The sequence below is a fragment of the Neurospora tetraspora genome (genome assembly GCF_033439725.1).
Source record: "Neurospora tetraspora strain CBS 560.94 chromosome Unknown B0H65scaffold_1, whole genome shotgun sequence".
Taxonomy (NCBI): Eukaryota; Fungi; Ascomycota; class Sordariomycetes; order Sordariales; family Sordariaceae; genus Neurospora; species Neurospora tetraspora.
Window position 1 is genome coordinate 767,705 of NW_026944383.1, and position 12,413 is coordinate 780,117.

The 12,413-nt window shown below is 50.5% G+C and overlaps 2 protein-coding genes across 2 annotated transcripts; one reads left to right on the forward strand and one right to left on the reverse strand.

The window, feature by feature from the left end:
* Nucleotides 1-3,736: 3,736 nt before the first annotated feature.
* B0H65DRAFT_415894 (uncharacterized protein) lies at nt 3,737-4,488 on the forward strand (the record flags this gene model as incomplete). The annotated part of the gene is made up of 2 exons (XM_062824008.1): nt 3,737-4,031; nt 4,112-4,488. The coding sequence occupies 2 exons, from the start codon at nt 3,737-3,739 to the stop codon at nt 4,486-4,488; spliced, it is 672 nt and encodes a 223-aa protein (XP_062685662.1).
* A 2,370-nt stretch (nt 4,489-6,858) lies between these two features.
* Nucleotides 6,859-11,066, reverse strand: B0H65DRAFT_7238 (P-loop containing nucleoside triphosphate hydrolase protein). The gene is made up of 4 exons (XM_062831329.1): nt 10,905-11,066; nt 8,479-10,744; nt 8,278-8,365; nt 6,859-7,811 (listed from the first exon to the last, which is right to left on the reverse strand). The coding sequence occupies exons 1-4, from the start codon at nt 10,940-10,942 to the stop codon at nt 7,246-7,248; spliced, it is 2,958 nt and encodes a 985-aa protein (XP_062685663.1). The 5' UTR covers nt 10,943-11,066; the 3' UTR covers nt 6,859-7,245.
* Between the last annotated feature and the right edge of the window lie 1,347 nt (nt 11,067-12,413).

Consider the following 12,413-nt stretch of genomic DNA (forward strand, 5'->3'; position numbering starts at 1 on the left):
CGCCGTAGACTTTTGCTAGAAGCCAGGTGAGCCAGGCAACCAGCATCCGTATCCGGTGTTCCCTCAGCCGCATGTACTGCCATCTGCTATTGGATATCCTTCGTTAGTCCAGCTCACGGGGCAAAGAAATGATAGTGGTACATGGCCAACGTAATTACAAAGTTCGTGCTCTGCTGTAAGATATCCGGATGCTTGATGACGACTTTCGGGGGCTCCCTCTTGGTTCCCGCCGTCGTTGTTGGTTTTCTAGCCCCAACTGACGGGATGTGGTGGGAGGGTGGATGCTGTGATGGATGTGCGGGAGCGAGGAGAGTGGCCGCGTAAAGACGGGACTCCAGGTCCAAGGTTCCGTCGTCCCAGGTGGGGAAGCACTGAAAGACTGGGCTTCGAATCAGCATCTTCAAGATTCGCCCACCCCCCTCCTGCCGCCAATGTATCTGTAGCAGCCCTTCGGGTTGTATTCAAGGCCAGCATGTCGACATGGCTTTGAATAACAACAGCAAGTATCATCCATCTTGGCTCACACTGAGTTTAGGATGAGTTTGCGAACGGACGCTGTTTAGGCACTTCTAGGGATACGGCATGTCTCGGTGAGCAGAAGGGGATTATCGTTGGCACTGACCTCTCTTTAGTTCTTGAGGTATATCTGGAAAAGCCTCTGGGCGAGTTCACGGTAACCGGCGAAGGCATATCCTAGCAACTCGAGGACACTAACCTCATTGAGCGTCAGCGAGGAATCTCCAAACAATCGCGAGATTTGCTTTTCCACAGTCGACTGCCCTGGCGGGATATTTCGTATGCCTGCCGGGCATGGAAGATCGATCGGGCAGAACGGGCAATCATCACAGCGGACCTTGTTGTCTTTTCCTACTTTTACTTGGTGCTTCTGGTTGAGTCCTGGGGCCCTGTCTCACAGTGGGAATCGCACGACAACGCAAGAAGGCTAGCCGCGAACCCTGGGGAAAGGCAGGGCATGGATCCAGTCAAAGATCTTAGCGTTTCTGTTAAGATATGAATCTTCCGCCGATGAGCATTTTGTTTTCGAGGCTGCTCTCAGAGTCCCCTTTTTCACACTGCTCTGGCTGACAAAGCAGGGACATGCTGCTTTGGTTGCTGTTCGTCGTGTTTGTGGTTCTCAAGGGTTAATCGGGCCATTTCAGAGGCTGTCACATGCAAACTGATTTCGATTGGAGAGAGAACAAAGGGTGGGGTAGGAAAAGCCGCCCGAGAGCCGGTACATGCGCAGAGAGGGAAAGGTACATACCATTCCGCTATGCCGAGGATGGCGGATGGCCTTTCCATCAATCTGTCCACCAACGTCGTGGACGGAAGCCAAATTACCTTCTGGCAGCGTTACACCAGACACTTCGACAGCTGCGAGTGGAGTCTTCTGCGAGCCCCCCAGGCTAGCAAAGGCCATCCGGAACCGATTTTCTCAACATCTTCTCGAAGACGCCCATCTGAAAGATTGATGTGAACAGCCAGCCATCCATGCAGGCCCTGTTGTAGAGGTACCGTTGCCTCACCGGTGAAAGGAAACAGGACGGCGAAACCAGGGCACAAATGCAACGCAGTCTCCTCCCCGATGGGAGTTGTCGACAGTACAACCACGTACCTAGTGTCTATACCGCTGCCACGCACTGGCCACCCCCAGACCACTCTAACCACCAACTTAGATTGAATGTTCGGCTCGCGGGCGGGCTCAAGACGACGGCTCGAGGGCAGGCAAGCCAACTCGCAATTCTACCCCCACCCACACTTGTGTACACTACTCTTCGGTTCTCACCAAGTGAACAGAACATCCAATCACCATGTTCATCTATGTACTCCAACCCCAAAGCTCGCCAGGGGAACCGCACCCACCACCTCCACCTTGGCCGAAATGAGTGTGATTGCGACCCGACATGGGTTGGAGCACGCCCGGTTGACGGCGACCTCCACGAGTTCCAATGCAAGAAATGCCGGAAGAAATGTTCTTCTGCAAAAGCAAAGAGGAAACGCGGAGGGGACTTGATTCCCAAGACATGACGTAAGTCATGTTGTACGAGATTGTTATCCTGAATTGGTATCGCCAGTGTGTTTAACTTGACCCAAGCGGGCTGTTACAGTCCCAACTCATAAAAGAGAGGCGCTGTCGCATAGCACACGCAACGCACGCACTACCTGTCAATATCATACACTAAATTCAGACATTAGGTAAATTCCTCCATGGCATTGGTACACTTGGCGACTATTCCCGTCGCACGCAACCACAGCATGTACCCCAGGCTCGGGAATCCTGTAAGGCACAGGGCTGATGCTGCGGCCACCATGGATTAAGGTTTGGCATCACGGAGCCATATCCCAACTTTTCTCGGATCCTTAAATCACATTCCAAGCCCTTTGTAGAAACATCTCCGAGAAGGGGACCTTGAGAGGCTGAAGCATTACAACCTTGGGGCCACCGCAGGCCGTCGGGCAGCCAAGGAGGACGACAACAGCTTGAGCGGGAGCCGCGGGAGCCACCGACGCCAAGGCACTGTTTCCTTCGCCCGATTTCCTCTGGGCTTCCACGCAGGGGTTATGGAAGCTTCCAACTTCTGTCCAGCGGTCTTACTGCAGGAACCCCCCACGCATCCCAACATCGTCATATATGGGATATCGGTTGCATGAATATGAGCAATATCACCAATGATCAGGTTCACACGTGGGGGGTTCTTCCTCTCGTTTTTGTGAACAGGCGCGGCGGCGACGTACTCGATAGCTATAGGTATCAATCCGTAAAGCGCATCTATACGAGCACCCGCTTCGCCGCTCAAAAGGCACCGCCTCACGGCCGGGGTACAACTGTACGGATCTATATCAACGAGGTTTATATACATGGCCGTACCGCAACTGCCCCGTACTCATCCAAATAGGGGTAGCATGGCGCAACAAGGTAAGCAAGATCCAAGTGTTCGGAAACGCCGCGCGATAGAAGATCAAAAGTTGTACTATTCTAGGATGGAGAACTACCGGGTTCTAGGTTTCGCCATACTGTTCAAGTGAAAGAGGTACCTGTACAGCCACAGAAACCTGTCTGTGATAAACTCCAACACGCGGGTCATGTTAGGATTGATCAATGTTTAAATGCACATAGATGTCTTGACCTGCTCGGTGATATCCGGTCATCAATGCTTTCTTCGTCGCTTTCCACTGCAGTTGGAAGAGGCACAAAGGTTTTTCCAGGCAACACACTTCCTCTCCATGTTGGATGTAAGTAGGCTGACGAGGGCATATCTGGCGATAAAGGTTGAGGTGGGTTGACCCATTTTCATACGAATTGTCCTAAATTCTGGGTCAATATGGCAACACTTTGCTCGTGTCGTTTGAAACTCACTAGCGCCACCCTATCTTGATCTCGGAAGGCTCTGTGTCCCCCAGTGGGGCCCGCACTGGGCCTGGCGGGACGGCATGCCCCAGCACCTGCAGAGGCACCGCAACCTGCAATGCGGGGAACGAGACTGAACGAGACTGAACGGTTAGGTTGCTCTTGCTCGTTCACTGAACGTCATCCGCCCCTGCCGCCGTTCAACTCACGCGCACGGCAACGACAAACGTCGGTGAACTTGCCCGAAGCACCAACTCCAAATATTCGCCTAGCCTTGGCCGTCAACTGAGTGGCAACTTCCGTGAACCGCAACAAAACTTTCAACCACTTCGATCAGCCACCACATAGGGTTACCTCACCAGCCGTTTTTCGACACAACCTCTCAGCATGGCTAAATCGGATTTCGACAACGCCAATCCCACCGTCCTTAGTGTCTCACAACTGCCCAGCAGGAATCTAGCGAAGGGCCATGTGAGAAAGGGCCCGGATTCCAAATATGACCACATCTTGTTTCCAAAGCAGTGGTGGGCGGGGAGCTCCCTGAACAGTGACCCATCGGTGTGGACATCGGACGAAGATGAAGACGACGACTTGACTTTGGCGACAGAGGAACCCATTGACGAGCAGGAAATCTACGGTAAGAATTACGCCCCGTCAAGTTGCACGTGCATGGAAAGGTGCAGTCCATGTTTCAGCTGCCTGCCTCGGTCCTCTGTTCTATTTTTACATACTGGTGATCAGACAGCTGATGTCTTGTATTAGACCTGCTATCAACGATATCGGACCCTGAACATCCCGTCACCCTGGGCCAAATCGCCGTTGTCAGACTCGACGACATCCATCTCAGCCCGTCACCCGCCGAGCGTCTAGATCCAAACACCTTGACCAATGTCGAGGTCGACCTTACGCCCACAGTGAACCACTGTTCGCTGGCGACTGTCATTGGTCTTGCCGTGCGTGTCCGACTCGAGAACGCTCTGCCTCCCAACTACCGCATCATTGTCCGCATGAAGGATGGCTCTCATGCCCAGGATGACCAGGTGAACAAGCAGCTGGGAGACAAGGAGAGAGTTGCCGCTGCTTTGGAGAATGACACACTGAAGGGCATCATCGAGAAGATGTTGGAGACTTGCGTCTGAGCACAGTCCAGACATGGGAGCCCCAGAGGTGTCCATTTTCAGCAAATCATCATTCACGTTCCGATGGCTTTTTGGGCTTGACCGTACGCGGCGGTATATCGTGAGATTATATCAACAGGGTTGCCTTGTTGGTCACCGACGGCAACGCCATTCTAGGTACAACACCTCCTCGTCATGGGGCACACGCGTGGCTATCCGGTATGTGGGGAAGCCGTGGATGAATCGATATGACGATGCGAGACATCGGCCAATTCTGATACCTCCCGCCGCCTCTATTGATGTCCAAATTTCCCACCCAGGGCTGAGCATTCTTGTCTCCCATGCCAGGTCAGGGACACAGGGCCAGCAGCTATCCCAACCCAAGCATCGGGATTGCAAGCTCCAGGGGTTCAAACTTGAAAGGCTCGATGTCACCTGCCATTGCATCCCAATCTTGGGTGGCGGTCATGGACGGTTCATGCGGTGAAGCCCATGTCCCTGGCATTCTACCAAGGGCTTAGGTCAAGATTTTCTACGGCAGTTATATGATGATAGAAAAGGCACCGCATCTTACTTCTCTTTTGGTCCTCTTGCATAAACACAATCCTTACTCTTTGTGCGAATCTCACTTAGCGCCCACTCACACTGACGGAGTTGACTTGGTAATTACCGAGCTGACCCATCCACCTAAATACATACAACAGAATCAACAAAGGTTCGGGAGTTACTTTTCAGGGGTGAATGATGATTTTTGGTTCTGTGATAGGAAGGTCGAAGGGGTTACTGTCGAAACACCCCGCCTACTTCCCCCGACACCCGGGATCTACCACAAATGGTTCATCCAACCCATGGCTCATGTAATCGAGTGTCGAGGATGCGGACGTTAGGGACCCCGCTTTCCGTTGATCGACGGAACCCATGTGCTTTATGAACTGATCTACATGATGTGGACAGAGCCCGCTCAAAAGTTGACGAATTCAAGAGGCTAGTTGCTATGATTCGCATTCGGGTCCTCTAGTCAAGTGGGTAGGGAAGTATGGAACAGAGCCCTCCGATGCCTCTCACAACTTCAAAAGAGCGTGGGGAAATTCAAGGCATCTTGATCCTACCCTCACAAGTCTCGTCGAGTGTGTTTCCAGACCACCACGCCAAGCCCAACACAGAAAGTCTCAACACTTCAACACAGCCGACGTTTCAAACGTGACTTTAAACTTCCTGTTCCCAGTTTGGGATCTAGACCTTTGCGACACAAAGAGGACTAAGTGTGATTACGTTACTAGCTGTTCCTGCTATTGTGCACTACCTTCAGGTGGACTAGTGCCGTGAGCTGCCAGTGGCCGTTGAGTCCTTTCCTTTCTAGTTAATGATTGACATATTCTATCGCCTTTCAGGGACACTTAAACGAAACCAGGAGATCGTACTTTTGAGCAAGTTGTACACCTTCAGTGAAAGTCACCGAAGTCACCACATCCAGTCCACACACACTATACTCGATACAGCCTGTAGTGTGGTGTACAAGAGCCAGGTGGATAAGTTCAATATCCCATCATGGGCCCTAATGTGGCTCACGGGGGTGGGTTTCGCCCCATCAGCATCCCCATCAGCATCCTCGCTCCCACCAAGCACCAACAAGCCTCCATCGAGTCCATCCTGTCAGCCTGTCGAGCCTGTTCGCTTCATCTTCAAGAGTTTCCCCATGTCCATCCATGCTCCATGCAACCAGGCCTTTCCCTGAAAGATGCCCGGCCCAAAATCGCCATCCATCATTCACTTTCTTCAATTTTGAGCCAAAACTACATGATTATCAAACGATCAGCAAATGCTGCGCGCAAAATTGATGTATCTTACCGTACCGGGCCGGCCCGGGAAAGCGCGAACCCCCCCCTCCCCTCCCCTCCCCTCCTTCCTTCCTTCCTTCCTTCCCCCCAAAGCCGCGAAAACTTAAACCTGGCAGGCCGGCACTAGGTTTCCAATTCCGCTGCCCACTGCCCACATCTTTGAAAGTTCAACCGAGGGAAATTTGAGATGGGTCTGAGAGAGGCCGGGGCCTGAGAGGGCATATCCATTCATCCGCTCTGGGCCACGATATGCCCACCCACGAAGTCAGGGACACATTTTAGCTACAGTAGCTAGTATATAGTATCGAGCAAATTCGAAGGACAACTAAACTAATCTTCCGGTCTTCCCTGAACTCACGCCGTAGTGTACATACATTACTCCATACCAAGCACGCTAGATGAAGAAAATGAGAGAGAACGCGCGGCACCAAAAAAACTGGTGTGGTCATTTTCCAAGGAAGGAACTATTGACGGATCTGTCCGTTTACTTTTTTCTTAACCGACATTGTTAAGTGTTTCGGTGATGCACATATGTGGCCCCTATCACAATTGCATAAGTTAGGGTTGTGAGTTGTGGCGAGGTTTCTTTGTAATATTCATCTTTACCGTTCTTCACAGCATGTGAAGGGAACTGTTTCATTGCTTTACTCTAGTTGGAGCACTTCATCATCAATTTCATGAGTGATGAGATCTTTCGTGATCATCTATCTACCTTGACATTGAATTGAACGTATATCTTTCTTTGCTTTTTCATTCCCAGTAAAAGTTTTCTCTTTAAAATGGAACCACACGAACGCCCCCCTTCCACCGGGAATGCCTAGACTACCTCTACCCAGGAATTACATAAACGACAAGAAAAAGCTGACAAGCCACCTTCGTCACCTACCATCCATTTTTATCTGGGCGCCTCATGGCCTCATGCCCTCATGGCCTCATGGCCTCATGCTTCACCCAGAGTACCGCTCTCTATCAAGCTCTGGTAAAACTCGGGCTCCAAAAACTTGGCCACGCTGACATCCTCGCTCAAACCCTTGCGCCGCCTCGTCTTGAGCACAAAGTCTCTCGCCGTCGCCTGCGCGTTAGCCATCTGCAGAGGACGGAGGACAATGTCCTTATCGAGCGGATCACCGGGAACAATGTTCCACCTGTCGAACACCAGACTGACCATGGCCTGGCCGGGCGTGTTGATCCTCAGATCGGTCTCGAAGCCGAAACTGTCGATGACGGGCAGCAGGCCGTTGACGCGGTAGAGCGGGGTGCCGGCAATGGGACCGTCGGAGAGGACGTGGCCGCGACGGCGGGCCAGGATGTTGTAAACGGTGCTGACGGTGTCTTGGGGACCGGTCATGGAGACCGAGTACATGGGCTCCATCAGGCGAGGCGAGGCCATCAGGAACGAACTGTAGCAGGCGCGGCGGGCAGTGGGGATGATCTGACCACCGCCCCGGAAGATGGCCTCCTGGGCAAGCGATACGTCGATGAGTCGGAACTTGGTATTGCGTATTGCTGGTTTCACAGAAACAGGTTAGCACCTAGTAGATGTGTGAGGGGGGAAACGTGAATGGCGTGGGAGAGGCATCTCCAGAAGCGTGACCGAGCAGCTCTCGTGAGCCCGGAACCGCTGAGCCAACGTTGGCCGAGGTGGTATCTGGAAGGTGCCTCATCGTTGCAGTTTGCAATCTTTGGGGACTCCCCCCGCCTGTGAACGCCCAGACCCTCCTTTTGACCGGGGCATCATGCATTGGCAAGAAAAGGGACCAGAACATGGGGTGAAAGCTGCACATGCAACAATACCCTGCTTTGGAACCTCCTTCCCAGCTGCCACTTTAAGCAGGTCACTGGGGCCCCCATACTGCAGGTCCTTCACTGATGGTGTCAAGTGCGGCCAAAACTGTAGCCGCTAGGGGGTGTGACTGCATAGGCACGCAGCAGTCGAATGCAAGACGCTCAAAGAAGGAAAGAAATAACTTACGCTCTTCGCAAAGCGGGCCTTCCCGGACTGCCCAGTTGAATCCTTGTTTGATGGACTCCTTGACAGTGTTAAGCCGCTTCTTGTCAACCTGTTCATCGTGTTAGTCGCAGTGGTAGACGGCCCGATTCTGACGATCACGGCAAGCAATGGGGTAAGACGGAAACTAGTGTCCCGACTATGGAAAAGAAACTCGTAACTGACCTCTGATGGCAAGGTGTCGTCCTGCAAGATGTTGGGTCCCATCTCGTCTGGACCGAAAGCCCAGATACTCCTGGCTGCGAGGAGATCCCAGCCATACTTTTCCTCGAAGAACTTGGCGATCTTTCGTACAGGATCCCGAATCCTGACCGCTCCGGACTCGATGTCTTGCGCGATGCCATCCTCCAATGGCTCCGCCACCATGGTAATGGTGTTCTTCTTGTTTGGCGTAATGGCGTAACATTTGGTTGCGGACATGTCCTGTACCGTCTCGCAGAATCGTACCACAGGATCCGATACCCTGACCTCCATATCGGCATAAAGACGGCGTAGGTCATGCAATACGCAATCCATGTATAGCTCGCCAGTTCCAAGAATAATATGCTCTCCCGATTCCTCCACCTTGGTGGTAACCAGGGGGTAGCTCTTGTTGATTTTCCTGATGCCGTCAAGCATCTTGGGTAGTTCGGACGGGTTGATGGGCTCGACAGCAACCTTAAGGACGGACTGGGTGAAGTGCGAAATAGGCTTGAAGATGTAGGCGTCCTCATCATCCTCAAACTTCTTCTCCACAATAGTGGCAGTCTTCACGATCGAGTTGTCCACGCCACCCAACAGAACCCAGTTACCAGCGGGCACGCCGTCCGTTGGGATGTTGTATCGTGTTTCGGCGATGAAGACATCGGATATCCTCGCCATGGCCATATCTTCTTCGTCGTCGATGGAATAACCCTCGCCAAGCACGCGGACCTCTGTGCCAGGGCGCGCAATACCGCTCATCACACGGCCAAACGAATAGAAGCTCTTCGCATCGGGAGCGCTGAACAGCTTCGACACGTACAACACAAGCGGGCCGTTTTGGTCGCAGTTCAGCATAGATTCAGCAACCTTGGTGTCCAGAGGGCCTGTGTAGTACTGTTCGAGCTTTTGCTTTGCAGCCTCAGCCGGTGATGGTATATGCTGACAGACCATGTCCACGAACCCGGTAGATGGTCCAAAGAACTGCTCGCAAACCAGCTTCAACAAGACCTTGGGGTCGGTCTTGTACTGTGATGGTTTGAGCTGGATTCCCAACTTTTTCAAGGTACCCTTGAGTTCTTCCGGACTTTCGCTAATCGTATGCGAGTACAACTTGTAGATCGGCTCCATGATAAAGTTGACGAATGACCTCTTGGCTCCTTCTTCGATAGGTTTCCTGGTGAAAGTTCGCTTTTGCGGGTTGAAGTAGATATCTCCCCAGAGGCGTCTCGCAAACTCTTCCGAGTTGACACCGCCATAGCTGTCCGAATACATTTTGGCGAATGACTGAAGAGTGAAGCACCAGCCCATGGACGTGCAGGCAAACAGAACATTTCCCTTCTCTGGACTTAACCTCCGCTCTTCACCCCGGCCCGGAATTGTGTTCTCGATAATGGTGTTGACTTCTTCGATCACATGCTTGAGTTTGTAATAGGCATCGTTTGGTGGCAGCTTAAGCTCGAGAATCAACCGGTCCATCTTGTTGACAATCAGCGTGAGTGGGATGTTCTCCAAGACGGCGTGCTTGATAATTTGTTCTGTGTTGACCTGGACTCCCTCCACGACATCGACCACCAAGCAGACACCGTCCACAAGTCTGAGCGAGGCCGCAACTTCGTCGACAAAGTCCACATGGCCTGGCGTGTCGATCATGTTGAAGAGATGTGATTTTCCTTTTGTTCCTTGGAGGACCAAGCTCATGGGCGAGGCCTTGATGGATAACCCTCGCTCCCGCTCGAGAATGTGGATGTCTGTGTACCGCAGCTGCTCGTCACGCTTCTTTCCCGTCCGCTTCTCAAGTCTGTCCGCAATGTCGTGCGTCTCCAACACCAACATATCCATGAATGCTGTCTTTCCGTGGTGTAGGTGTCCAGCGAAAGCCACGTTACGGATTTGCTCGGGGAAGTTCATGAGATCGGTCATGAACGTGCGGTCGAAATATACGGGCGGGAGGTCTGCTTCTTCGATGCTGAACTTCTTTTGCTCGACAGGCGCGACGATCGGCTGTGTTAGCGGTTGCGCATCCTCCTCTTGAACCAGAACTTCGACGCCCTCGCCATAGACCTGTGCGGCTGTCGGGTAGTACTGCTTGTCTTCGTGGAGAACAACGGCGTTGGAGGGTCCTTCATCGTCAACATCCATCATCTCCTGAGCCGGAGCTTCTGGAGCTTCCTCTGGGTAATCATCGTAAACGTAGTTTCCAGCGTCGACGCCATGTTCGGACTCTTCCTCGGAGGCTTCAGCATCTCCGCTACAAATCGATAGTTAGCACCGTCCCACGAGAGAGTATCAGGAAAACAAAAAGAAGGAAGTCAGCCTCAAAAGAATATGGAGTCTTGACCAAGTTACAGCCCACAGACAGACCATCCTTCTGCGAAGTGACGACATCATGGAGATGGTCTGGTACTTACATGAAGTTTCCGAACTCGTCGTACAGATCGTCGTCCATTGTGTATTGTCGCTTATAAATACGCGTTACTCCAAAGTCAATCCGTCTCAAAAAGGTGGCTGTCGCGTTGTTGGAGCAATGGAAAGTTCAAAGATCGCGATTGGGACGTTTGCCGGATTTTCGTCGCTGTCTTTCTGCAAGGCTGATGTCAACCAGTGAAGTCTCGCCGCGGCGCGCAGTGGACCAGCTTCAATCGTGTAGCGCTGGAAAGTTGAAGGCCCTCTGAAACGGAAAAGAGTCAAGGTTTAATGCCGGAGGCTAATGTTTTAGCAACGTGGCGCGAGCTTCCGTCCTGCAGACAGGAAGTGGCTGGTGCGCAGATCCACTGCTGCTGCCGCTGTCATCCCTCCTGCTTCGTTATCAGATCATCTGATAAAGTTTTGTACGCAAGGATGGCACCACGGCAGCTGTCAGATTCAAGGGTGGTTTCAGCTATACCATATGGAGGTTAGCGCTCCAGCCACTTGATATTGCCTGATTTCTAGGCATATCTGGGTTACTCTAGCACCCTCTATGCCTTCTGAGCAAATTAATTATATATATTCTTTAATTAATTAATTCTACACTATCACATTTAACAATTAATAGTCTGATTTGCGTATTTATATTTAACGCTACAATTATCAATTATAAGTAATATCCCTACGAAACTAATAACGTTAGCTATATCCTTATTAAAGGAATTTACTAACAAAGCCATTACGGTCATCCTTAATACCCCTACCAATTAGTCTAGTTAGTATAGAGTTCTTAAAAGATTCGCTAATAGTAATTAGGATTTTAGTAATTAGCTATTTAAGGGAGGACTTATAATTTAGAGAGTTCTACCCCTAAAGCCGGAAAATTTCTTCTTTATTAAGTAAATAAAGGACTGCCTTCTAATAGTAAAAAACGAGCTTATTAAATTTAATAGAGGAATCCGGGTTAAGAAGGCCGTAATTATAACCGTAATAACTATTACGACTACGGCTATTAATACAAATAATACTATTACCGAAACTACTATTACTACCTAATTCTAAGAAGAAGCCGCCGCCGGCGCTAATAAAGACGATAAAGAACGAAATTTAGGAGAAGAAGAGAAAGAGGAGGATAACAAATACTATATTAAGTAGGATATTAGGGAAGATATAATTATTAACCCCTCTACCGATTTAATAGTTATCGGGAAAGTAGCGTACGATTAAACTAATAATATATATAACGTTCGTTATAAGTATTGAAAAGATTTCGATAATACTAATATTCGAATTTATAATTGGATGAGTATTTATATCGCCGTTTACTATATTAATATTTTATTTGAATAAGATAAATTTACCTGCGATTGGCTTAGAGAAATTAAGAATTAAATTAATCATCGACCTATCGATTAAATTATTAAAATTCGTCGAAATTATTAAGCCTTTATTAAAGAAATTATAAAGAAATAAGCTAAGGATTTCAAAAAGTAATTGTCCGATTAAAAATT